Source organism: Syngnathus floridae, chromosome 10 (assembly GCF_059516105.1).
Source record: "Syngnathus floridae isolate MCC-2025c chromosome 10, RoL_Sflo_1.0, whole genome shotgun sequence".
Lineage (NCBI taxonomy): Eukaryota > Metazoa > Chordata > Actinopteri > Syngnathiformes > Syngnathidae > Syngnathus > Syngnathus floridae.
In genome coordinates, this window is record NC_142422.1 from 1,271,057 (window position 1) to 1,294,855 (window position 23,799).

Here is a 23,799-nt window from a genome sequence, read left to right on the forward strand (position 1 = left end):
CATTGTTTCGTAGATGTGTCTTCTTGAAAATAAAGTAGTTATGAATCAAGTGAGCAGGAGGTGACAGCAAACACAGCATTAAAACTTTATTGAACATCATTCTAAAATCTAAATGGTCAAAGTGGGGCTCATGGGTGTGGCGGCACACGGGCGTGGTCACTACCACCAGAGGCCTACTCCAGGCACCAGCCACACTCCAATCCCCAGCAGCATGATGACCTTTGACCCCAGAGAAAGAATCAGCAGCAGCAGAATATAAGGGGGCACTCCATCTTTGGGCGGAGGTGCTGGATGGGGAAGCAAGTAGAGGGTGGCTTTGTCTTTCCCGTGGGGGTTGGAGGCAGAGCATGTCACCTGCCATCCGGGTTCCACACCCTGCAGCCGGCTAACGATGAGGTCACCAGTCAAACTCAGTGCGCCCGCCGTAGAACCTTCCAGCGGGTGCTCGGGTCCCAGCCACTGGATGTCGGGCGGCGGTGAGCCTGTCACTTTGCATTCGGCCGTGTAGCTCGAGTCCTCACCGGCTTCCGCTTTCAGGGACAGGATGATGGGTGCCGCTATAGCGGAAAACACAAACGTGAGGGACACCTTAAGTGGACCCTCTTGTTCAGGACTTACCCTCTACCCTCAGCCGGGTCCCCAGGTTGTCCTCCACGCTCTTGTGATCCCTTCCCTCCACCTCCAAACCACAATAATAGCGTCCACTGTCTCCTAGGGCGGCGCCGTTGATACGCAGGGACAGATCGTGCTGGCGGGGGTCACCCTCCAAACGGTACCGCGGGTCCTGGTGGGGCCCGGGCTCGCAGACGGGCACTTTACCGGTGCAGCGGTAGAGGATGGTGACACTCTGAGCTCCACCCAGACGCCAACGCACCTGCACTGAGGCGTGATGGGAATGCGACGGGTGGCTGAAGGTGCACGGCAGCACCACCGGGTGGCCCGCCAGGGCCCGCACCTCTGCTTGCACGTGGACCGCCCACGCACCTTCTTCAGAACTCCACACTGTGGGGAAGAACACATAGTAATGTTAACAAGAGAAATTATCCCAACACACTTGTGCCTCAGCTCACCTCCATCAGCAGCAAACAACAACGACACGCAGAGCAACACATCCATGATGGACAAGTGTGGGTGTGTTTTTCCAGTGTGACCCTTGTTTTATTTTGAGGAAGTTTTTCTTGTCTATGTACAAAAAGGAACATAGATACAAAGAATGTCAGAGGAAGTTACAATGTGCCATATAGGCCAATAATAGATTCATCTTTTGTGTAGAACATAAAGAAAAGGGAACCAAAAGCTAACCAAAATAAAAACATGACTTTAAAATGCCCCAAAAAATTCGCACACGCAGCAAAAAACAACAAAAAAATTCTTAATATTGGGTATTTGAGCATGTGTGTGTGTGTGTGCGTGTGTGTTCGCGTGTGATTATCTTGTAATCAGTCAGCGTCCTGTGACTCGTTTCCTTCCTCAACTGCTGTGATGGCCCAGAATTGGTGTGCCTTGATGCAATTCCATACGCATGTGCTAGTGTGTATAAGTGCATTCAAACATGCGTACGTGTGTGCTTCTGTTACTGGTGATCACAGGTGAGTTGTGCGTCATTCCAATTGTTTCTACTTCCTGTTTATACTGCGAAACTGGTTGCTGGCATTAGCATGATGACGAAGAAGCAGTGAGCAATGTTTGAATGTTGACATGTAGGCTCCATTAGCACGTGGATGCAGTTAGCTACATTAGCATGTTGATGTGGAAAGTTAATGGTATGGACCCCCAGTACAGATTTGGTGTACTTTTGCCATGTCTGGTCTGGGTGTAGGAACCGTGCCATTGTCCGCGTTGACCGTGCATGTCTCTGATGTCAACGTGTTGCGAGGACAAGAAGCCATCCTGGGATGCTCCTTCACTCATCCCAATCAGGACCACTATGCCGGGAAAATCACGCTCAGCTGGATTGCCAGAAGAAAAAACGATCAGGCATTTGTCCAATGTCAAGTAGAGAACAACTCATTGGCCTTGCCGGTCGACTGCCTTAGCACGGAGGATTACGTGTTTGCCGGTGACCTCCGCCAGGGGATGGCGTCGGTTCGCATCAAACATTACAATGTGTCTGAGGGCGAGTACTTCTGCAAAGTGGAGCTGGATGGAAAAAAACGGGTGAGCGAAGCGCTGAGGCTGAAGGTACAAGGTAAAAGACTCAACTCTACGAGTGGACTTCCTGTTTGGTCGTATGGAGGTGTGGTTATTTGTGTGAAGGCTTGAGAGCTATTTTGTGAGCGAGTTAGCAATTATCATGAAAAATTCAGTGTTCCCAACGCAACCTCATAACTTTCCTCGTTGCTTTTTCCTTCTTCTGTTGTTAGTGAGGCCCGCAATCCTGAGCCTGTCACTGATCACCGGCAGCGCCCCCCAGAGGCTGGAGTGTTTGGCGGAGGGCAAGCCGATACCCAACATCACCTGGCTGTCGGCCTCCGGGAGCCCCTTAACGGCAACATTCGAGTTTCAGAAAATGGCGGGTTCGCTCCTGAACAGCTCCATCCCGTACGAACAGCAGGACGAGCTCACCTGCCGGGTGGAGAACGAGCTGGGGAGGGCTGAGCAGACGTACCGGCCGGCCAACACGAAGAGGGATGTGGTCCTGGTATGTGGTACAGTCGCCGCGGCGCTTCTGCTGTTGGCCACAGGGGGCGTCATCGTCCACCGACTGAGGCGCAGAGGTGAGGTGGTGAAATCATCTGCGAGATTGCGCCTTGTGAAATTATTTGATGATAATCATCATTTTCTCACACAGCTCGAAATCGCCACGCTCAGATTCGACAAAACCGTGAGTGCAAAACGTTTTACTCAATATCTCATATATGAGCATTAAAAATGACCTGAAATGGGGATTTGATATGTCTGTGTGTGAAGTAGAGGACCGCGTCCTGCATTCCTCCCATGGTCCAGCTGGTGATGCTAATGCACTTCAGACTGTTTATAGCACTGTTGCTCTTCCTGAAGCCAGTGAGTTTTCTGAGATGAGAGCCGTCGTTCAGCCTTTTTTATAAATTGTGTATATACCTTTGACTTATAATTCATGTGCATGTACTTGCAGGTGAAAGCGTGCCGTCCACCACACGTGCTCTCACACATCAAGAACAAGGTGAGAGATCACTTGTTTCTGTCACCAGTCATTCGGTGATTAGAGTTTTCAGTCGAAATACCAGATGTTGAACCTTTGTCTTTTCAGATCTGTTTTATAAGACGGTGACCTTTCATTAATCATCTTCATCGTCTTCGTCATCTTCCAAGTTCATCAGCTAGCCTCTGTTCTGCCCGAGCGGCAAAGGGGTAGAGTCAAAATAAAAAATATTATTTTCAGCAGGAGTTTGAGCCAGTTGCTTTGGTCATTACAACATGGGAGCACTGACAGGAAGTGGTGTGGTTAACAGAGTAAGAATCTTGTGACTTTTGTATGACTGCTCAGTGCTCACACTTTCACTTTCCACCACACAAACACACACCACATTACTGTAAAAAAAATTCTGCCTGATTTTCGTCTTTGTATGTAGCCTTTTTGTAGTCTTTTTAGGCTTTTTGAAGTCATTATTTAGTTTTTTTTGTACTCTTTGTAGTCTATTAATATTTTGCTTATTTCTTTTTGGGGCCTTGTACTACTTTTTTGTGATATTTTGTATTGGTTTTTTTTGTACTTTCTACTCATTATAGTCTTTGGTAGCCTTTTTCTAAGCATTTATTTAGAATTTTGTATTTGTTTAGGTTTTTGTATTGTTTAACCTTGAGCCATTTTTGTTGCCTTTTTAGTCTTGTAGGCTTTAATTTCATCTTTCTGTGTGTTTTTCTAATGACATTTGTAGTATTAAAGTATGCATAATTTGTTTTTGTTGATTGTGTTCAGGGTTGAACCTGTTACCGAGCTATCTTGGAGTGCAAAGTTCATACTACACTTGTCAATAAAAACAATAAAAGTTGATAACATGAATTTGACAAACTACTGCACCATTGTGTACCTATGTCATTAAACCGATTACTACATGAATTATATGATTAAAAAGTGATTTGGATAAATATTGTTACGTCGTTATTCTATTAAAGTTTATTCCGTCATCAATCTGTCTTTTATTGTGAAAGGTACCACACAAATGCGCGTGTGATAGCTTTTATTGTGAAACGTCAGCGGAAGTGTGCACTTGTGCAAAGTGTGACGAGCTGGGCGTATGTTTTGGCGCCTTCCCGCACTGAAGCCTTTCTAATAAGACCAACAGGACTTCCTTTTTCTCTTTTAGTCTCGAGTTTTTAGTAAGTTTACTTTTAGCAGGCAAGCTAAGATGTCTCACACGGTCAGCCCGACCAGCGTCGCCAGGACTTCCGCGTCCGACGGCGGCTGCAACCTGGGATACATCCGAACCATCCCGGGACTGCTCAAGATGGCTCAGATGGTCAGACACCGCACAACAATTTCATGACAACAATCACACGGCAACACCTAAAAAAAATGACGCCTTTAGCTGATGTGTTAATAAACCTAGCATCAAGTCAACAGGGGCGGATAGGGAGGGGGGGCAGTGCGGGCAGATGGGGACATCCTGTGGGTGTGGTTTCACGTACACACTTACACACACTTGAGTTCCTTATTAAGAGTGACGTGCTGTTGTCTAGTGATCAAATTGACTAATGACAGGCGGATGTATGTTTTCATGTCTCCTGCAGGTGGCGCTGCTTGTCACCTTCCTGTGCGTTCACTGTGCACGAGGCTGGCCTAGCTGGGCTGCGTTCCAGTACTTTGAGGTGGTGGCCGTGTGGTTCCTGGTGGTGCTCCTGATCTTCTTCCTCATGCACTTGTGCCGCTTACAGGCCAAGATGGGTTGCATCAATTGGCCGCTTACTGTAAGCCCCGCCCACATCATCTTCACGCAGCACATCGTCAACTTCATCCTTGTATTCTTCTTTTAGGAATTCTTCCACTACTCTCTAGGTACGATCCTGATCTGCATCGGCTCCATTGTGGCGGCCGTGAAGAGTGGAGGAGTGTCTGCTCTCGTGGCGGCATCTGTAAGTACAACATGTTTGCGTGTTCTGTTTGTTGCCAATGTGTTTATTGTCACAGCTGTGTTATTGTTGCTTGTGTTCTGTTTGTGTGTTGTGTTTTCAGGTGTTTGGTTTTATCACTACCTTCCTGATGGCGGTCAGCTTGTGGACGTCTTACAGTGTCTCTTGTGGGCCACACCACAATGGTATTTAATCATGTTATTTTTATTATCCTATAATTAATATTAGTTTGTCACTTGATTATTTTTGAAAGTGGATGAAACCTTACACAATTTTGTCGAAAAGGCGTTACTAACTATAATGTGTATCACAACCTGGGAGTCACATGAATTTGATTTTATGCATGCAGGCGCGACCATGTAATGTCCAGATCCCTGATTGGCTGCCTCTGGAGCTCAACCAGCCAACAAGTCAACGTGATTGGATGAGAGTTGGAAGCCGAGATTCTAATCCAGGAGCAGTCTCGTTAAAAAGAAAAAAAAAGTCTGAACGTTGCCGGTGCTTCTGAGAGTCACTTTCACATCAGTGTTACACCAAAACAACAACAACAGGTGCGAACAATACAGAGTCAACTCCATGACTACATTTCCCATCATTCCCGCTGTTTGATGAAAATGTCGCTTAATTGTTGCTTTCTCATTAGAGACACTGAGAGCATTGCTGTGTGCCATAATGACCTGCCTGTGTATTTTTTGTTGATTTTTTCCAATGTTTACAGTACTGCAATAGCGTTTAGCATGCTAACCTCACAAACAAACATGATGTTGGACCACCCTCATCATCTTTATAATCCACGAACTGCGCAAAAGTGAAATGATCAGATGCTGACGCACTTTCCGCATCCGCCATGCTAAGCTAAAGTAATGTTAGTAATCAGAATACTAACATGCCAACAAATTTCATGCTGAGCCACCTTCAGCATTACTGTCACCTGGGCTGTGCTAAGCAGAATAAGTGTTAGCATTTAGCATGCTAACCTCGCATGCCAGAAATGCAATGCTGAACCACCATCAACAGCCATGTAAGGCTAAAAAGTGTTAGCATTTAGTATGCTAATGGAAGAGGGTGGCAATGCTTCCACCATCATCTTGATCATCATCGTCAGTCTTATGCAACACTAAGATGACGAATTAGTTCTTAATGTGCTAAAATAGTAAACAAGACAAAGTTGAACCATTTTCCATCATCAGCTACGTGTCACGCTTGGCATTAAAAGCATGCTAACCTCGCAAACAGATTCAAGGCTGAACCATCACCATCAGCCAAGCTAGGCTAAGGAAATGTTAGCATTTAGCATGCCAACTTACACTCGACTAGTGTAATGCGTCAGTGTGCCAACAATCGCCTCCTTACGGGTTACATGCACACTAAGCTGTTGTCACGGCAACAGGCGGGCCAGCGTGCACGGTGCTACACTTTAAACTTATGTACCACCAAGAAGTTGAAGTTTACACAACAATGATGATGATTATGGTGATTATTATGACAAAAATGTGAAAGCACAGGAACACAAAAGTTAACAGATTGTTAACAATAACAATACTTTGGACGTTTATATTCAAGCTGTATTTGTGTGCCGGTTAGCATCATGTGACCTGTTTGTGCAAATCTGTGACCAATCACATGCGCTCACTGACTTTTATGGCAAATCATTTGCCAAAATCAAAGACATTTGAAGGATCTCTAAGTCAGTCGCCAAATGAATGTCATTTTGGGTTGTCGATCAAAATGCCTGTATTTTTATTTTTTTTGCAATTGTGTGTATATTATAATGTTTGTTAGTCACCCATTTTGGTTAGAAGCAGCCACTGTAGGGCAAGTTACCGCAGTAGTGTCCACTAGAAATCGTTATATCTTGGTGATACTGAAATGGATGCCTGCAGCTTTTCTTTTTTTGTTTGTTTCTTAAACAATACAAATGAATTGTCCTTTGAAATGTGGATCAAAATATAAGACAAGTAGCAAAATTAGTCACATAGCATGACGTTGTTCAGTGTAATCGCACATGCTAGCTGTTAGCAAGAGCTGTAGCTATACAAATCATTTCTATTACGCTGGTTTTACACTTTTTGAAGGAGAAAAAAAACATTTTATGAGTAATATGAACTTTTATTTATGACTGAATGTTCATTTTTTTTTCTTGCACATGCGTCAGAGTTTGCCGCAAATCTTGTTTTACTGTTTGGGAAGCAGAAGGGTTTAGCAACAAGCATTTGCTGCGTAGCTGTTGACAACATTTCAAACTTCACAAAGTGACAATTGTATTCTAAAAAAAAAAAAAAAAGATGGATTTAAAAACATGATTGTATCCTACCACAGCAGTTATTTATAGCCTGTCATCTAGTGAATGTTTGAATCCTGCTGCAATATTAGTTTTTTTATGCTACTTATGGTTGTTAATCTTCATGCATCGGTGATCATAAAACACCAAAAGAATTTCATAGCTTCATCTTTTCCCAAAGTGCCTTAACGTGCCACTCGATGGAGCAGTTAGCCCCACAGCGGCAAGGCAGCGAGCTAGCTTGATGCTAAGAGGAAAAGGAGCACAGTATTTACACGTGCTTTCAACTTTTATTTGAAGTTTGGCATTGTGATGTGCTGCATGTTGTCAATTAAAACTTTGTTTCACCAATGCGTGACTCCTATCTGACCGGTGATGTCCCGTGACACCTAAAAAAAAAAAAAACAACCTCCAGATCATAAATTTTTTTCGTAATTGGACTATTTAGCTGGAGCCTGTCAAAGTTGAGTTTTGGCAAAAGGTAAAAATTGCTTTGCAGTGGTTGCCAGTCCATTTTAAGGAACGTGCAAAAATTGGACAGGATTATATTTCTCTTTTCTCAGACTCACTTAAAACAAAAATATTTATTTAGTAAAAAGTAGCCATGGGACAATTGTACACGAGGAAATGAGATGACACGAATTATTGTGCAGTGATTTGTGTGAAAAAAAAATACTTGATTCGTGTACTTTCACGTTCTGACCGCTAGACGTCAGTGTTGCACAGCTTATAAGTAAACGCATTGATTGGCGGTCAGATAATATCCGATGGCTCAGCTCGTGTCAGAACAAATTCAACTACTTTTAACTCTTCGCTGACTGTTGAATCAGTTGTCAAAGAAGTAATGTTTTGCACAAGTGTTAACTCATTGGACTTTTTTTTCTGTCCTCTTTATACACACTTACACAAGCAGGCAAAGACAATTAACAAGCCTTGAAGTCTTGACGTGGTGGAGCAATGGGCCTGTCACCAGGAATCAAACCTGCACAGAAATTTCACCGGGCTGTTGCCATGGCAACATGTGATCGCCAAATAGGAAGTAGGTAAACAGCGATAGCGGGAACCTGGAGCAATCTGACAGGTCAAACATTGATATAACACTTTCTCATTAAAGTTTTGGGAAAAAAAAAAGTGACATCACCTGTCCATCAGGAAGCGTATCCATGACAACCAAGCCAAGTGGGTCCTGTCCCTTCACCTGACCTCGCCATCCCTGAACTGCAGCTCCCTGATTGGCTGCTCATCCTCCAGTGCATATTTGACAGGTGAGGAAATAGTTGCCATGGCAACACACACTCCCATATGAATCTGCGTAACAATTGTTACAATTGTTTATTGTTCTGCTTTTAACATCACAGTGTGGACATCATGGTCTTCATGTGTGGGCATCTCATGTGTTCTGGAGATACCAGGTGTTTGGTCCTATGCCAGCAGCACACACCTTGTCAAGAAGAGTCCAACGGTTAGTTTCTCGCTGATTCTTAATGAGGGAAAAAAATCCACGAGCGCAGATACCATCCACGCACACACACAGGTGAGACGTAATTAGAGAAGGATGATGATGATGAAGAGATGAACGCTTTTGCTTGTTAGCCTCAGTGTGAAAAAGTTGTGACGTGTGTTAGTGGATCATTAGTGCCTTCGACTCGCTAATTAACACGTGAAGTTTGACAGCTTCGGCCTTCTGCCAAGTCCAAAGTCACGTCATCATCTGCTAGCATGCTATGCGGGCATGATGTAAGCATGTAAACAAATTTCCATGGACACGGCATCAGAACGACCTCAGAGGGTCGTTATGACTACGTAGTTTTAAAAATCAGAATACAGGAAAAAAATGTTTGACTACTATTCAATTTAGTTTAGAACTTACAGCAAGGTTACAGGAAGAAATATGTTCAGGTTATTCAAATTGAAGTCGAAGCACATGATTTTCCTTCACGGGCCTCAAATAACGATATGACGGGCTGAATCTGGCCCCCGAGCCTGAGTTTGACATCATCGTTTTAGAACCAATAAAGGTATCAGAACAATGAGGGCCATCTGACATATCTCGAACTAGAACTTTTGCATATGTTGCAATGTTCACATTCAACTTTGAACACGAGTCATAAATGTGTTGCTCACGTCGTAAATGTTACACGAGTAGATTCGCTGCAGGAGGTTGGTAAATGTGAAGCACCGGCCAGTATGAGAACTATCGGAATCTGGTTTTGGTGCGGCTGCGTTTCCATGGTAACCATAGCGCTAGCATTATGCTGATGGGATTTTAACAACATCCCAGCAGGGCGGAGTTAAAGCCAGCTGGAAACAGACGGTGGGGAAAAATGATGTTAAATATGTCACATTATCATGACTCTTGTTTTTCAATATGGAGTCATAACCAAGATGTTGGCGTCATATACTTACTTGATGGCATGATGTCATTCATTGCGTGTGTGTGTGTGTGTGTGTGTGTGTGTGTGTGTGTGTGTGTGTGGTGGTATTAGCCTGTATTAGCATGAGGCAAAGCCTTTGAGTCTCTTGAGTCTGTTTCTGTTTGTTTTAATGTAATGAGCTTGGTGTGTGTTCATCATTGGCTCCGTCGTGCACACACATACACTCACTCACACGCGGGCGCACACACACACACACTTCTATCTGCTATGCTAATTATGAACAAGTGGAATGCCACTGGATGTTTTTTGTTATACTTAAAAGAAGCTATACGACTGTGTACTTGGATTATCCATCTGTTCGTTCATCTGTTAGTTCGTCCGTCTGTCTGTCTGTCTGTCTGTCTGTCTGTCTGTCTGTCAAGCGATAGTTGCTGTTAGTTGTTTATGATGTAAAAGAAAGGAAGGGACAACTACATTGATGTTTCCGTAATGTTTTTCCAGCTTTTCAGATTGGTCAGACAGCAAACAGAGTGGAATAGAGGCTCCACTTCCGTTGTCATAGCAACAGCATCAGTCTCACACACACACACAGTACACAGTACACACACACAGTTATAGAGTGAGCGTGCTAGGGTGTGCAATAATTAAAGTGTGTGAAGCAATATTAAAGAGGAGGCATTTAGTCGAGTGTCTCTTCTCCTCACTTTCCAAGCCACCCTATTTGGGTGAAGGACATTCCATGATCTCGTGTCATTAATCACAACTAGCGACCAAGAGGAGCTTCTTACGTTTCCCAATCAGCTGGATGACTCGCTCCGATACTCTTCAGAGCGGTTTGAGTTAGCGGTGCTTTTGGGAATCAATACGTATTTACTTACTGTACTATTTGCTCTCATGCTCCCGATGGCGCCTGAAAACTTTCAGGGGTGAAAGTTGTCACGGCTTACAAATATAGTGGGCGACTCACATGCAATTGCTGGACCTTTTTTTTTTTTTTTTTTTTAATCTAGTTTGTTTTCTTGCATTTCAGTTTGTCCCCTCCATTCCCTCCTGGAATTTCTGACCGTTGGTTGCGAGGTCAAGCCAAGACTTGAGGCCCTGTTGAAACAAATGAGAACAGCCACTTTTAAACGTTTTATCAAGTCAAACAGGAAGTGGACGTCAGTGATTAGCTTTTGATGCTGGCCGCTTGCCGCCACTTGCATCAGCGCTGATCCAGACAGAAGCAATATGCCCCAGAGAGAGATTGGCTTCAGAGTAAGAGAAGAAGAAAATTCTTCAGACGTATTTCGTCCCTTAACCGTGACGGAAAAGTTCTACCGAACCCCCCGGGTTGAGGTGACCTCGATCGGATGACGCTACAAAAAAAAGACACTTTCTCTTATCACATCGAGACATTTTACTAGGAACACCAGCTCATCATGTCTACAGAATATATATAATAATATATTAATCGTAAAAGAATTCACGTAAATATACTTTGTGTGACTATTTCCCATGTGAAATGTTGCGTCCCTAATGAAGTGTCCTGTGGAGTGACCCACATGGCAATACCACATTTTAGCGGGAACATGCCCGGTGGCCATGTTGCGTTCTGGTTTTGATGAGTAATTTAAAAAAAAAAAAAAAAAAAGACATTAGGTCCAATTAACTTAATGACACCCCAATCAAGTCAATTAATCAGGTTGTCTTTTTTATTCGTGACAGCACCAAAACCCCATTTAATAGCGTTTTTCTTTTATGTTTGTGTGTGATAAGCTTTTTTTTTTTTTTTTTTTTCAAAAGCCGCTATTATCGGAAATCTATTTAAAAAAAAAAAAACAGTAAAATCACATGACTCGCTTTCTCACATCGTGTCGATTTGATGTAGTGAAAGTCGTATCAAGGTAGTTTTGACGTCCGTAGTGTTTGTGACCTTGCTGCCGGCATGGTACTGTTTGCGCGTCTGCTGTCAGCCAATTAAATTTCAGGTATGTGGCGAGGTAGGAAGACAGGATGATGGATGCGTCCTACTGTAAGAGATGAACTTTGAACCCTGCATATATCCATTTGAGGACTGTGAAGTGCTGCTAGTTCAAAAGCACGCTTAAGTGTTTTAGGAAGGTGAACAAACTCTCTCGCTCGAGTATGAAAGGGCCAGCTGAGAAACATCACATACTGGAAATAAGACGTAGACTTTGCTTGATCTTGACAGTAATAAAAGTTTAATTATTATCGTCAGGTAACATGACCCATCCGCCATCTTGTATCAAACAGTCACACATCAAGAAGGACGAAAGGCTTTTAAATGCCCGTCAGGAAGACAAGAGATCCAAACACATCAAAATGGAAGCAAACACGATGGTTTCCATTGTAACAACATTTTGTCTAGATTACGAAAATTGTGCTTGGATGTCTACATTTGTCATGCTAGCAAAACGCTGCTAGCAGACATGTAGCATAGGATAAAATATTTAGCTAAAGCATAAAATGCTAACGGATGTTTTGACCCAGCATGCTAGCTAATATAATGACATAACATGTTAGCATCCAAAATGTTGGATTGTAAAAAAAAAAAAAATCATATTGCTAGCACATACAACATGTTACCGTCATAGAGTCCGAGAGGTCATTTATATCATTTATACGAAAATACTAGAGGGTATGTTTTCCCAGCACTCACTATGGGTATGTTACGTCACAACACATTAGAAGATATTTCATAAAAGGCCAGTAGGATATGTTTTGAGCTAGCAAACTAACAGACATTGTATCATAAAATCTGAAATATGATATGTTAAATCATAACATGTTAGCAGCTATTTTTGTCACAATATGTTAGCGGCTATGTCGTGATCTACCACGCTAGTTGGTTTTATCATAATATGCTTGCAAATATGCTCTGACGTGGGGCGCTTGCAGGTCTTATCATCAAATGCTACAGATAAATATGGACAGATCACTCGTAGACACTCCATAAAGTGCTAGCAAATATGTTTCGTGCTAGCATGCTAGCAAATATTATGTCATAACAAACACGTGTTACATAAAATTCGCAACAAGCGCTGACCGATATCTGTTTAATCAATGTATTATGTCATGTCATTCCAGCTACCGATACTTTTGTGGCTGTTCTATCAGGATGAAAATGACATACTACATGCTGATGGAGCGTTTTGCTGAGTGGATTGCATCTCCTATGCGCATTAAAATGCAATTTCTGTAAGTACTCTAAATGCTTGTAGACAGTAAATTTATGTTTTTATTCATTCTTTGTGTGATTGATTAGTGTGTCGCCACCAAAATGTAGGCCTATACATTTATTTGCTATTTGAATGGTAAGATAACTTCCTGCATTACTTGTGTTCATGCATATATTGACTTTACGCATTTACGATATAAACGGTATCATTCAGTGCAGTAATTAGGTATATTTTTCCTGTTGAAGGCAGTACAGGTAACATAGCTAGTACCTATATTTTTCAATTTCAGTCAGTTCTCAAGAAGGACAACTTGTACTGGTATCAGTGTGAAAAAATGTGGTTTTGAATCGTTCTCCATAAAATGATGGCGGACATGTTTTGACATAACATGCTAGCAGACATTAGGCCCACATCATGTTGCGGTGGTGGCAGACATTTTGTAAAATATTAGTAGGATATGTTTTGACCTAGCATGCTAGCTGATATGTTACTACATGCTAAAACAACACAAACTCATGCACGATGTTTTGGCGCCCCGAGGTACAGGAAATTAGACAAAAGTGTCCAAACATAAACTGTGGACTTGTCATTGCGTGCACTAAACTTCCAGACAACACGGCAACGTGCTCGTTCACAGTGCAACATTTTCCTCTGGCTGGCATGCACGAAAGATGCTAAGATGCTACAGCTAGCTAGTATTCGTTTGAGTGTGTATTCAAGAAGTGTGTGCTAGAGGTCTTTTAGCTATTGTTAGCAGTCCATAGTTGTCATTAAGGGTCATTCGCGGTCATTAGTTGTGCTTTTCAGATATGCGGTAGCGGGCCGAGGCCCTCATGGTCCAAAGGTTCTGGAGGTGTACTGGCTGGCCACTTTGGGTTTGATGCCTCTGCTGTTGTAGTAGTCGACCACCTGGTTGGGAACCTCAGCTAGCACGCTCTTAGCTAGTGCTGCTGGCGATGCCTGGGGGTGAGAAACAAGACAGGAAGACAAGAAAACAAACCCTAGTTATTATTGTTTCCTATCAAATGTGTACCCACCCAAAAAATGCTCTGTTCTAAGTGACTGGTGGTGCGAAGAAGCAGTCGATTGATGGTCAGCAAAATATCCAAGTAGAGTTTCTTATTAGTTTCCTCATTATTTCTCCGTCCTCATTAGCATCATTTCCATCATTGTTCTCATCAACCTCAACATCATTCTCCTTCTCATGAGTGTTCTCATCATCCTGATCACCCTCATTTGCATTATCATCATCCTGGTTCCACAAATGATCATTATTTATGATCATTTTCATCATCGTCTTTATGTTGTCATGTGGCAATGGTCATGTGACACTCACATGCTTGAAGTTCCTGAATGGCACAAACTGTACGATATCTCTGAGCACGGGCTCCCCTCTGGGCGACCTGAGGATCCCGTCATCTCCATCTAGCATTTGCATGTCTCCAAAGTCTGCGTTTCCCACTCCCACGATGATGACGGACATGGGAAGGTGAGACGCCTGCACGATGGCCTCACGTGTGTCCGCCATGTCCGTGATCACGCCGTCCGTCAGGATCAAAAGGATGAAATATTGCTAACAATAACAACAAAAGAACACGCCTCAGGCTAACTGTTGAAATATTTAGTGGATGGGCTGTAAACGTTAATGCACGTAGCTGACAAGCTAGCCGTCATGTTATATACCATGGCCTCTTTGGTGTGAACCTCTTGCGAGGCAGAGTTGGCCACTTTGTGTATGATGGGAGCAATGTTGGTAGGTCCGTAGAGTTGAAGTTTGGGAAGGCAGGCCTGGTAGGCTTCCACCACGCCCTGGATACCTGAAGGAACACATGAGAAGAACATGAGAAACACATGAGAAGCGCATGTTCTTCATTTCCTCAGAACCCCATCTCACTTGTTCACAGCGTGAATGAATGATGCCGCTTTGTTTGCCGTCAAGCTAAGTGAGAGGCGGACCGTGTCCTTGTGTGCCGCGGGGCGTCTCTGAAGTGAGGGAACGGTCACCGAGGGAACACTCGCTGTGTTAATTAATGCATCGCTACGTGACCTTTAGCCATTAGCTTGGTGACAGCTCTGACAACCTCATATTATCACTGAGGCATAAAACTCATCCATAAAACAAGTCTAAAAATATCATGACCATTCTTATTATGATTCTCACCCTCATGCTCATAGTTCTCCACACCAATCTCTGTATTGTTAACATCTTCATCATCATCATATTTTTCTAATCATTATTGTCATCCTCATCATTCACATCATCTGTCTCATTACCATCAACATCTTTTCATTTACGTTCCCTTTGTCATACTTCTCATCATTCTCATCAAATGATCACGATTCTCATCAGTTATTCTCATCATTATCACGATCCTGCTCATCATTATGTCATGCTCAACACATTGTCATGATCATCATAATCATCATCATTCTTCTTCCTGAATTATCCTCCTCGTCGTCAGTATCACATCCTCATCATTCTCATCCTCATGACACATTGTTCGGTCACCTTTGTATGGATTGAGAGTTCTTTCTTTCTTTTTCTAAATGAGTGAGGGAACTTCAAAGCCTACCTGCACACTCGGGGTTCTCCTCGTTAAAATTCACCGCAAAGTCATGGGAGACCTGAGGGGGAAAAGGAGGTAGAGGAAAAGTAAGGTGATTGGATGGACAGAAAGACTCTTTGATGTCTGCTTCAACTAGAAAAAAAAAAAAATCAAACGTCAATGTCAACATTACTTTGTCAACTTTTTCCATAGACACAATATTTGCCCAAATATTGTTGGACGCTCGGTCTGTTGTTTCTTCTTCTATAATAAAGTAGGAGTCGTTTGAAGCTTTATACTGATCGTGACATCACTGCTAATGTACGTTAGCCTGTCAATGGCATTTAGCATTATCTTAGCATTAGCAGACTTTAAAAATACCTTGTAGTCCGGCGGGATACGAGCTCCAAAGCCGAACGCTGGGAACATTTTGTCACTGAAACAAAAACAAGACAGGAGTTGGGTTGACTTTTGGTTTTCGGTGTCCACCTCGGAGTGCCGACCTGTCGTAGTCCTGGCAGATCTCGCCCACAGCGACCAGCGCCTTGAGGTACTCGTTGGGTCGGTACGGGTGGATGTAGTGCAAAGAGCAGCTGTTGCGAGGGTCGCCATTGGACGCCGTGAAGTCGATGGCCACCTGACAGATTGAGATGTGTGATGTCACATGCAATGTGACATGAGGCGTGATCCGAGCAGAACCCCTGATTTTGATGATCGAGATCCTAACGGGACTTGTAGTCTTTGAATTGCTATCTGCTTTATTTTGAAATACCTTCCGCCCTCAGCCAATCGTCTAACCGAATCTGTCCGTGCTTCCTGTTTGCCGCGTTGCCGTGACGACACAAGGCATCGGCCATCCTTGATGCTATGATGTGCCAGCATCAGTGTGACCGGCGGGACCGGTGCAACCACACTCGGGGTCTGTCGTGGTCGCTAAGTGGGACATCGGGGCGGCAGGTTGGTGTTGCCGTGGTTACCGTTTCCGTGGCAACGTCATCAGGACCACTCTGAGAACCCGGGCGCCGTTTACTCTTGATGGAATAAGAAGCAGGACGATGACCTGGATGCGACTTGTGGTGTGTGTGTGCATGTGTGTGCATGTGTGTGCTTGTGCGTGCGCGCCCTCACAGTAAATTGGATCTGGCATCCTCCCATAATGTAATCTAGGAAAGAATGCATCTTGATAATCTGCAAATACAAAAAAGAATATCATGTTAATTTTTTTTTTTATTATTTCATCATCATGTGATTCATTCGTCAGTGGATTCGTTTGATGAGGATGGAGACGCTTCACACACACATCACTTCACGCACACGCCTCATGCACATGCCTGTTCTGGTATTTCTCTTCCACTCGTTCTATATTTAAGTGACTTCTGACCTCTGTGCATGTCACTTTTGTGTAAATGTTGTGACAAAATGGGCATGAAAAAAAGGACAATGGAAAGAAAGAGGACCAGTGATTCCATGGGGGGGGGGGGGGGGGGGGGGAGTTGTCGGGGGGGCCCCCATAGCACCCTGACTGCTCTGACAAATTCGGATGGACCCGAGCTGGGAGGAAGGGAATAGGGGAACAAAGAAACAAGGGAACGAATGGAAGTAGGAAACAAGGAAAGATCAAGTCCATGTTATCATGAGGGGAGAAGAAAACAAGGAACGGAATTAAAGGACACATGAAAAAAAGTGGTTTGGAGAGGAACGAAAGAAAAAAAATAAATTAGGCCTTATAGAATCAAAAGCCTAAAGAAAAGCTACATTAGCATTAAAAACCCCTAATGAAGTTTTCTGTTGTGGGCCTCATTAAGGTCAGCGGCTGCTCTCATTCTGTCTGTTGACTCCGCCCACGCGGCGCCGGCTCATCCATCACGTTTATTCACCTGCTCATTTAGACCGCCAAGCATTCAAGCTCACGTCCACACCGAGCCACGATCGTCAGGACACATAGAGACGGATAATGGACTCGTCGCCCGTCAGTGACATAAAGAGGAATAGGAAGAAGGTTGACCTTGCACTGGCTGAGGATGACAATGCCAGAGTTCTTGTAACCCTTCTTCTTCACTTTGTATTTGGAGTTGATACACGGCCACTGCACCTACACGCACGCACACGTATCACATGACCTTTTTGCTAACCAGAAATCAAAGCTCCCGCTTCCAGACGAATGCTTGTTATTACTGTCCGCACGTGTGTATGTGTGTGTGTGTGTGATTGTGTGTCCATCACTCAGTGTTTCCTTTTGTCATGCGTGCCCGCCATTGTGTGTCACTAACGCGTCTGTCACCGAGCCAACTAAACACGCCATGAGGTAGACGGGAGAAGGCAAACAAATAAGACAAGGAGGAAGAGGAGGAGGAGGAGCAGGAGGAAGATGGCCAACCAATTAACAATTGAGGAAGAGAAGAGTAAAGTGGGAGTAGAGAAGGACGAAGATCGAGTGAGAGGAAGGAGCAAGACGAAGAGGAGGAGGAGATTGAAATGAAGGAAGAGGGGGAAGTACGACGGAAAAAAGAGGAATAAATCGCAATTTACAACTGACTCACGTCTGGGTTACATTGAGTTACTTGGATACTGCTTTTATTGGGATATGTATTATACTTGTATGCTATTATATTTGCCAGGCAGAAGCAATATCGTATGAAGCTCGCTGAGCTTTTTTTGTGGCTAATTGTCAGCATGCTAACTTGTTTGTAACATTCTCTGCCTAGCTACAAGCTCGCTAATTCTGACTGTTGAATCCACCAGCTAATTAGGCTAGCTTGTTTTGATCGTTTAGGATGTCATGTTTTTTGTCATTTTGTCAACACATTTGTTAGCTTTAATGAGCATCCACTCCCTTCCTGTATGGCAGATTTGAGAGTGTGTGTGAAGGCGGTGGGGTTACTGTTACTAGCAAATTGGCACTTCCTCTCTCTTGCTAGAAGCTTCAATTAGCGGCTCGGGTTTCGCTCATTCAGCATCATCTGAGCTACTTTAGCCTGCTAGCGGCCACAAGGCTTCAACACTTTTACAAGGTTAGCTTGACACAGAAACACACTGCAGGATTCTCATTGTCTAAATGTCTCATTTCGACATAGCTTTCAAGTCTCATCTTGTCTCATGGCCTCATTACTTCATGGTATCGTACTCTCATTGCTGAGATCCAAACTGTAGTCTCATGGCTTTTGATCATGGCCTCATAGTATTACAATCTCATTCAATGTCTCATGGTCTCATTGTTTCATAGCCTATTGGTCTCATAGCCTGGCAGCTTTGTCATCTCATGACCTCAGAGCCTCTCATGGCCTCATAGAGTTGTGCAGGTGTCAGTGTATAGCTGTCAGTGTGTAGTTGTGTGACTCGCTGATCCGTTAAATTGCTTCTGCAGCTCAAGTTGAAGACGGATCACAAGTTTTCACGCTTTGGACTCGCTGGGATTTTTTTTGGGTCTCCTCTAAGAGCTTTTTTTTTGTCTTTCACGGCGCAGCAAAAAGTTCAGAACAGACGACCCGCAGCACTCGTAGGAATTATTCTGTGGTCTCCGGAGACAGAAAACATCTGCTCTTCTTCAACGATGTCACTTTGCTCGCTTGTCGCGTCTGCTGCTCAAATATACGCATGCCACCTGCGACGTAACTTGCTTCATTCAAGAGTGAAATCCACCCAGAACAACCGTTTAACACTACACGTGAAAGGCTAATTAAAATACAAATGTATTTACCTTAAAAGTTCAATACAAATGAATTGTACTTGGCCAGTGCCTACCACAAGAGGGCGCTAGCGTGACTTTAAGGATCGCCGTTTTAAAGCATAGGTGCGAGTGATTTGGGGTACCTGTCGTCCTTCGATGGCACCTCGCATCTCTTGGAAGGTGGCCTCGAACTCTCCGATGTAGTCGTGCTTCCCGTTGGAGTCCCAGTCCCACACTGTGCACTGAGGGGTCACAAACACAATTAGCGTCTTGTGAACTATCATTAGCAGGTTAGCTTCAGGTTAGCGACAACATTTTTGTGGTTTGACTTTGTTTCATTAATGCCATGATGAGAAAAAAAAAAAAGTGTGAAGAACATACTCCCGTTTGAGTACGCAAGCGTCGTCATGTGTTAACGAGCTGTCAGTGTGACGAGGACATCAAGCGAGTCAATTAGCCAGCAGCCCCGGCGTGCACTCCTTTCCTCCTCTCCTGTTTCTTTTCCCCCTTACTAATCCGCTCGACTGTCTTCAAATGTCACATTTGCTCACTTCCACTTTTCACACACTCAATCGTCAGTCCATCAGTAAAAGTGCTAAAAATAAATGTTAGCGTATCCATGGCTACCATACAAACTCCACTGAGGATTCTTTTGGGTTGTTTGCGAAACATCACTGATTAAAAACACTTTGTTTGCGTTATTATATTAAGAAAAACACTCCCCACAATTCTATAGGATATCAGAAATAACCCGTATGACACGTTATGACATCACCACACAGACAGAAAGTTTTTACGAGGAGCTTGTGTGTGTTAGTGAGCGTCTCTTTTTCTTGTGTATGTTTGACATTTGAGTGTGTTTGTGTGTGTGTACCTGCAGCTTACGCTCGTGGTCTCCGTTACAGAGTGAGTTGAGGGAGACTTTGAATGTTTTCCATACCGGATTCAAGTTGTTCATCACCGTCTGATAGCAGCAACACAGCACAACAATAACCAAAACCAAAACACACATTTTGTGTGAGGTGTGTGTGTGAATATAATGTGCTACCTCTGTCCTGTAGACCAGCTGCAGTGTGGCGTCCTCATTCATACGATAGATTTCCAGGAACGGATCTGACTTACTGAAGAAGTCCTGAATGGGGGGGGGGGGAGTCTGTGTGAGCATTTTATTTGCGTGTTTGTGAGCATTTCATTGTGCAAATGTGTCGAGGGGGGGAAGAAATTGGGTTGTGTGCGTGACGGTATTTTAATGTGTGAGTGAAAACATTTCACTTCTGTGTGTGTGTGTGTGAGCATTTATAGTTTTGTGTAATCCTTAATTATATCCCTGAATGCCCCTCAAATGTTTGTTTGTCGTGCGTATGTGTGTGTGTGTGTGTATGCCCATGTGCATCTGTAACCACCTTATCATCCAGCTTCCTCGCACTAAAGGAAAGCTCGATGTAGTCGTCATTCCCAGTCAGCTCCTCTGCTGTGATCTGAACACACACACACACACACACAGACACACACACACACACACACACACACACACACACACACACACACACATTCCTGTGATGAGGGGCTCATTATGTTGGAACTATATGCCAAGTAACAAACCATGCAGAGAACTAGCTGCTACCCATAATCAAATTCATTATCGTCAAAATCTTCCTCTTCATCATCATCGTCATCAACAAAGTGGTCATCATCTTCAATGTCCTTTTCTTTGTCAACTTGTTATGATCATCATCATGGTTATCATCACCATCATCTTCATCATCATCTTCATCACCCTCAAATCAAGAATTCACCGTGAAAAGACATTCACCGTGATGATGGTTTTTCCCACGTTGCCTCCTGGCCTCAGCAGAGCTTTGGAGAGTTTCCTCTGAGAAATGATCTACACACATTAGCATTAGCATAATCATTAGCATCTGCTGTGTTGGAATTGATCCAACAAGAACAAGGAGCCGAGCGGCTACCTGTCCCAGCGTGCACTCCACGGCGCCCAGGAAGTCGGCGTCCTTCACACCGTTGAAGTTGCTGTTGTTGATGTCGTACAGCTCGAAGCGCAAACGCTGCACCTCTTCAAAGTAAAAGTCCAGCGTGAAGACTTTGGAGTAGGACGGGTTCACGCAACTGCGCATCACCTCCGTGCGGTCCACCTGAGCGCCCGCCATGCACAAATTAAGAGACAAGTTAAAAAGAAGATAAAAATGATCAAATACATAACTAAGGAAAGAAAGAAATACAATAAAATAAAATAATAAATTAATTAATAAATAAAACATGCACAAAACAATTCCAAATTGAGGCAAAAATAGTCTAAATTAAACAAGAAACGAGTTTAGAACCACGTCAAAAACAAGTTTAAAACAATTTAAAGAGTCAAAGAGTCCAAAATCAAGACAAAACAAAAATTAAAAAAAAAGATAAAAAACATGTGCGTGATGCGGTTGCCATGGCGACGCACCTCCATCCACTGTCCTTGCGACTGCATGTTGAGCACGATGCACGGGTCGGGTTTGGAGAGGGCGTCGCGGTCGCTGATCCCTTTACACGTCAGTCTCAGCTCGACTTTGGTCAGGCACGGCGACTCCAGCAGACTCAACGAGTCGCACGCCGAATCGTAGATGTCGCCCATCACGATGGTGGCCGGGAAGTCTACGTGGGAAAGGCGCATATCATGTAAGCGATCTTCAGTGTGTGTGTGTGTTTGTGTATGGTGCAGGAAGTCATCCTCCTCCATTGACAACTTCCTGCCGCGTTGCAGCTCAGGTTACGTGAAACGTATCGCCGAACACCACCGACTGATTTTAACCCTGAAATAACTTCTTCTTCAGTTATCTGTCACTCTTCCTCACTTTCCAAGACTTATTCATTCAAGAACTTTTCATTTTTTTTGGAAAGTTCATGTTTCCCGTGAAACACATGATGGAATGTTAAGAAAAAAAAAAAGATGATGGCAATGGAAGTGCTTAAAAGCAGACAACTTCCTTGTCCTCAAGGGGAGCCCGGAGGACAAAAAGCTTCAAGGTAGTGAGGTTCACTAAAGTGTGTGTGTGAGTGTGAGCCGAGCAGGTGCACGCCGCCAGCGTCGATGGCGGCCTGCCGAGGCTTTGCGGCGGCTGAGCAGTCAAGCGGCGGATGAACGCTCCCGCGGGCGGAGCGCTGACATCCTGCGGCGGATTAAAGAGCGTCGGTGACATCACACATGACATGGATAATTATCGGTGTCATTCAACAGCTCCCGAAAGGATTGCGGGTAAATGTTTGAGCTCGTCGCGCTTTGTAATCGCCAGGACAAAACGTCATAGTGCGTCGACTAATCACAACATAAGATTAATTGCCGATTTAATTGTATTCCTGACAATCGTGTCGAAAATAATGCTAGGGAGTCGCCATAGTTGCTAGTCGGAGTTCAGACAGAGCTCGTTAGCTTCCATTAACAACTTTTTACTAAGTTAGTTTACTAAGTTAGCCTTCATCGTGTAGTTCTCTCGCAGACTGACGGGCCAATTATTTGGTTTTGTTTATTAACTAGCTGTAATGTTTGGTCACCTGAAAGACGCCAAACACAGCAAAGACATGAAAAGGAAAGGTCGCGTGAAAACGAAAGGTCACGTGAAACATAACATTTCCATCTCTGGCCATGTGAAAAACAACATGTGAATTCAATTGAGCTGAAAAACAGAAGGAGAAACTTGAGACGACCAAACCATATCGCCTTTGCCCCCATGAGGAGGATGAGGATGATGAAGATGTAGCCTTAGCTGCATATCAAGCGTATCAAATAAATGCTCAAAAACCCATCTTAAAAAATCACCACTGTGCACCAACACATTTTTCCTCTACTGCCTTCAACTCGTGACATTTCTGCACAAAAAATGTGACAACTTTGGCATACTAGTACTAGAACTACATGTTATTTACTAGTGCAACACATGAGTTAACCAGTAAGGTTGAATTGCATACTGGTAAGCTCAAAGCGGCACTAGTAATGGCTCAAATAATACGAGTCAGACACAGTCGGTCCACTTGTGCAGTGAATTGTTTCACTAGTGACGACAAAGAGCTTAATGGTGCGTGGACATTCCGCTTGATTTTGGAGGAAATGGAATAAATAACCAAATGCCTTTACATGCACATTCCACATGAATTCATTTATCAATACTGTACATGCCAAAAAGCACTGAGAGCAAAAGATTTGGATGTGAAGAAGATGATGAGGAAGATGGAGATAGTGGAAGTGTAGGAATGTCAGGTGGAGTTTGGGCGTTTTTTTTCTTTCTTTACCTTCAGCAGTCGGATCCGTGGGGGGGAAAAAATGGAGGAAGGCGTCACAAAGTTTCGTCTTTTGGGATCTCAACTGACATCAGCGTTGCACACCTTCATCCTCTTCCTCCTCCTCTTCTTCTGCTTCTACAGCCTCTCGCCACCTCGCACGCGCCTTAAACGCGGGGAAAGCCCACACTCACGCACGCACACGCGCGCGCGCGGAAGGGCTGTGCGGCTGCGGTGTGTGGACGCCCTCTAGCAGGCTGACACAGGAACTGCACCATCCTAACCTTGCCTCGTGCAGAATCATTCATTCGCGGATGATTCTAGTTATTTATTCATTTGTTTATTGATTGATTGGTGTATTTTTTAGTTTCTATTCGTTTTCTATTCGTGAAAAAAATATACTTTTCCACACCTCCACAACAAGGCGCTC

General features: G+C 43.8%; 4 protein-coding genes and 1 long non-coding RNA gene across 8 annotated transcripts; 3 read left to right on the forward strand and 2 right to left on the reverse strand.

The window, feature by feature from the left end:
* Positions 1-61: 61 nt before the first annotated feature.
* On the reverse strand, positions 62-1,967 carry LOC148391595 (sialic acid-binding Ig-like lectin 15). The gene is made up of 4 exons (XM_088386367.1): positions 1,794-1,967; positions 1,071-1,182; positions 619-1,002; positions 62-557 (listed from the first exon to the last, which is right to left on the reverse strand). Exons 2-4 carry the CDS (start codon positions 1,114-1,116, stop codon positions 160-162), a joined length of 828 nt encoding a protein of 275 aa, XP_088242493.1. The 5' UTR covers positions 1,117-1,182; positions 1,794-1,967; the 3' UTR covers positions 62-159.
* On the forward strand, positions 1,116-4,068 carry siglec15l (sialic acid binding Ig-like lectin 15, like). Of its 3 annotated transcripts, none has more exons than XM_088386364.1 (7): positions 1,116-1,589; positions 1,820-2,236; positions 2,364-2,717; positions 2,792-2,824; positions 2,911-3,003; positions 3,095-3,142; positions 3,230-4,068. In XM_088386364.1, the coding sequence occupies exons 1-7, from the start codon at positions 1,553-1,555 to the stop codon at positions 3,259-3,261; spliced, it is 1,014 nt and encodes a 337-aa protein (XP_088242490.1). In that variant the 5' UTR covers positions 1,116-1,552; the 3' UTR covers positions 3,262-4,068. The 3 variants fall into 3 exon arrangements, with proteins under 3 accessions (XP_088242490.1, XP_088242491.1, XP_088242492.1); XM_088386365.1 differs by having other exon boundaries at positions 2,914-3,003; XM_088386366.1 differs by having other exon boundaries at positions 1,139-1,589; positions 1,820-2,188.
* A 110-nt stretch (positions 4,069-4,178) lies between these two features.
* On the forward strand, positions 4,179-7,681 carry cmtm7 (CKLF-like MARVEL transmembrane domain containing 7). Its single transcript, XM_088388106.1, has 5 exons — positions 4,179-4,439; positions 4,711-4,887; positions 4,954-5,052; positions 5,153-5,234; positions 5,399-7,681. The coding sequence occupies exons 1-5, from the start codon at positions 4,329-4,331 to the stop codon at positions 5,410-5,412; spliced, it is 483 nt and encodes a 160-aa protein (XP_088244232.1). The 5' UTR covers positions 4,179-4,328; the 3' UTR covers positions 5,413-7,681.
* A 559-nt stretch (positions 7,682-8,240) lies between these two features.
* On the forward strand, positions 8,241-18,042 carry LOC148391598 (uncharacterized). 2 transcript variants are annotated; one of them, XR_015860654.1, is made up of 5 exons: positions 8,241-8,369; positions 8,445-8,595; positions 8,689-8,792; positions 12,796-12,906; positions 17,239-18,042. It is a non-coding gene; the product is annotated as an uncharacterized LOC148391598 (long non-coding RNA). The 2 variants fall into 2 exon arrangements; XR_015860655.1 differs by lacking the exons at positions 12,796-12,906; positions 17,239-18,042 and adding an exon at positions 10,736-11,443.
* On the reverse strand, positions 11,888-23,585 carry cpne4a (copine IVa). Its single transcript, XM_088386081.1, has 16 exons — positions 23,382-23,585; positions 21,559-21,749; positions 21,068-21,250; positions 20,914-20,985; positions 20,504-20,578; positions 20,149-20,232; positions 19,975-20,064; positions 19,244-19,342; positions 17,439-17,525; positions 16,562-16,621; positions 15,937-16,070; positions 15,815-15,869; positions 15,461-15,512; positions 14,571-14,704; positions 14,224-14,460; positions 11,888-13,847 (listed from the first exon to the last, which is right to left on the reverse strand). The coding sequence occupies exons 2-16, from the start codon at positions 21,727-21,729 to the stop codon at positions 13,719-13,721; spliced, it is 1,662 nt and encodes a 553-aa protein (XP_088242207.1). The 5' UTR covers positions 21,730-21,749; positions 23,382-23,585; the 3' UTR covers positions 11,888-13,718.
* Between the last annotated feature and the right edge of the window lie 214 nt (positions 23,586-23,799).

Coding starts and splice junctions, on each gene's coding strand:
- LOC148391595 (XM_088386367.1), bottom strand. CDS start 1,116: ATGGATGTGTTGCTCTGCGTGTCGTTGTTGTTTGCTGCTGATGGAG. Junction 1,003..1,070: donor GTTGTTTGCTGCTGATGGAG/GTGAGCTGAGGC, acceptor TCTTCCCCACAG/TGTGGAGTTCTGAAGAAGGT. Junction 558..618: donor GACCCGGCTGAGGGTAGAGG/GTAAGTCCTGAA, acceptor TTTCCGCTATAG/CGGCACCCATCATCCTGTCC.
- siglec15l (XM_088386364.1), top strand. CDS start 1,553: ATGCGTACGTGTGTGCTTCTGTTACTGGTGATCACAG. Junction 2,718..2,791: donor CCACCGACTGAGGCGCAGAG/GTGAGGTGGTGA, acceptor TTTCTCACACAG/CTCGAAATCGCCACGCTCAG. Junction 3,004..3,094: donor TGTTGCTCTTCCTGAAGCCA/GTGAGTTTTCTG, acceptor ATGTACTTGCAG/GTGAAAGCGTGCCGTCCACC.
- cmtm7 (XM_088388106.1), top strand. CDS start 4,329: ATGTCTCACACGGTCAGCCCGACCAGCGTCGCCAGGACTTCCGCGTCC. Junction 4,440..4,710: donor TGCTCAAGATGGCTCAGATG/GTCAGACACCGC, acceptor TGTCTCCTGCAG/GTGGCGCTGCTTGTCACCTT. Junction 5,053..5,152: donor CTGCTCTCGTGGCGGCATCT/GTAAGTACAACA, acceptor TTGTGTTTTCAG/GTGTTTGGTTTTATCACTAC.
- cpne4a (XM_088386081.1), bottom strand. CDS start 21,729: ATGGGCGACATCTACGATTCGGCGTGCGACTCGTTGAGTCTGCTGGAG. Junction 16,622..17,438: donor TCATCCTCAGCCAGTGCAAG/GTCAACCTTCTT, acceptor TTGTATTTGCAG/ATTATCAAGATGCATTCTTT. Junction 16,071..16,561: donor GATGCCAGATCCAATTTACT/GTGAGGGCGCGC, acceptor TCAATCTGTCAG/GTGGCCATCGACTTCACGGC.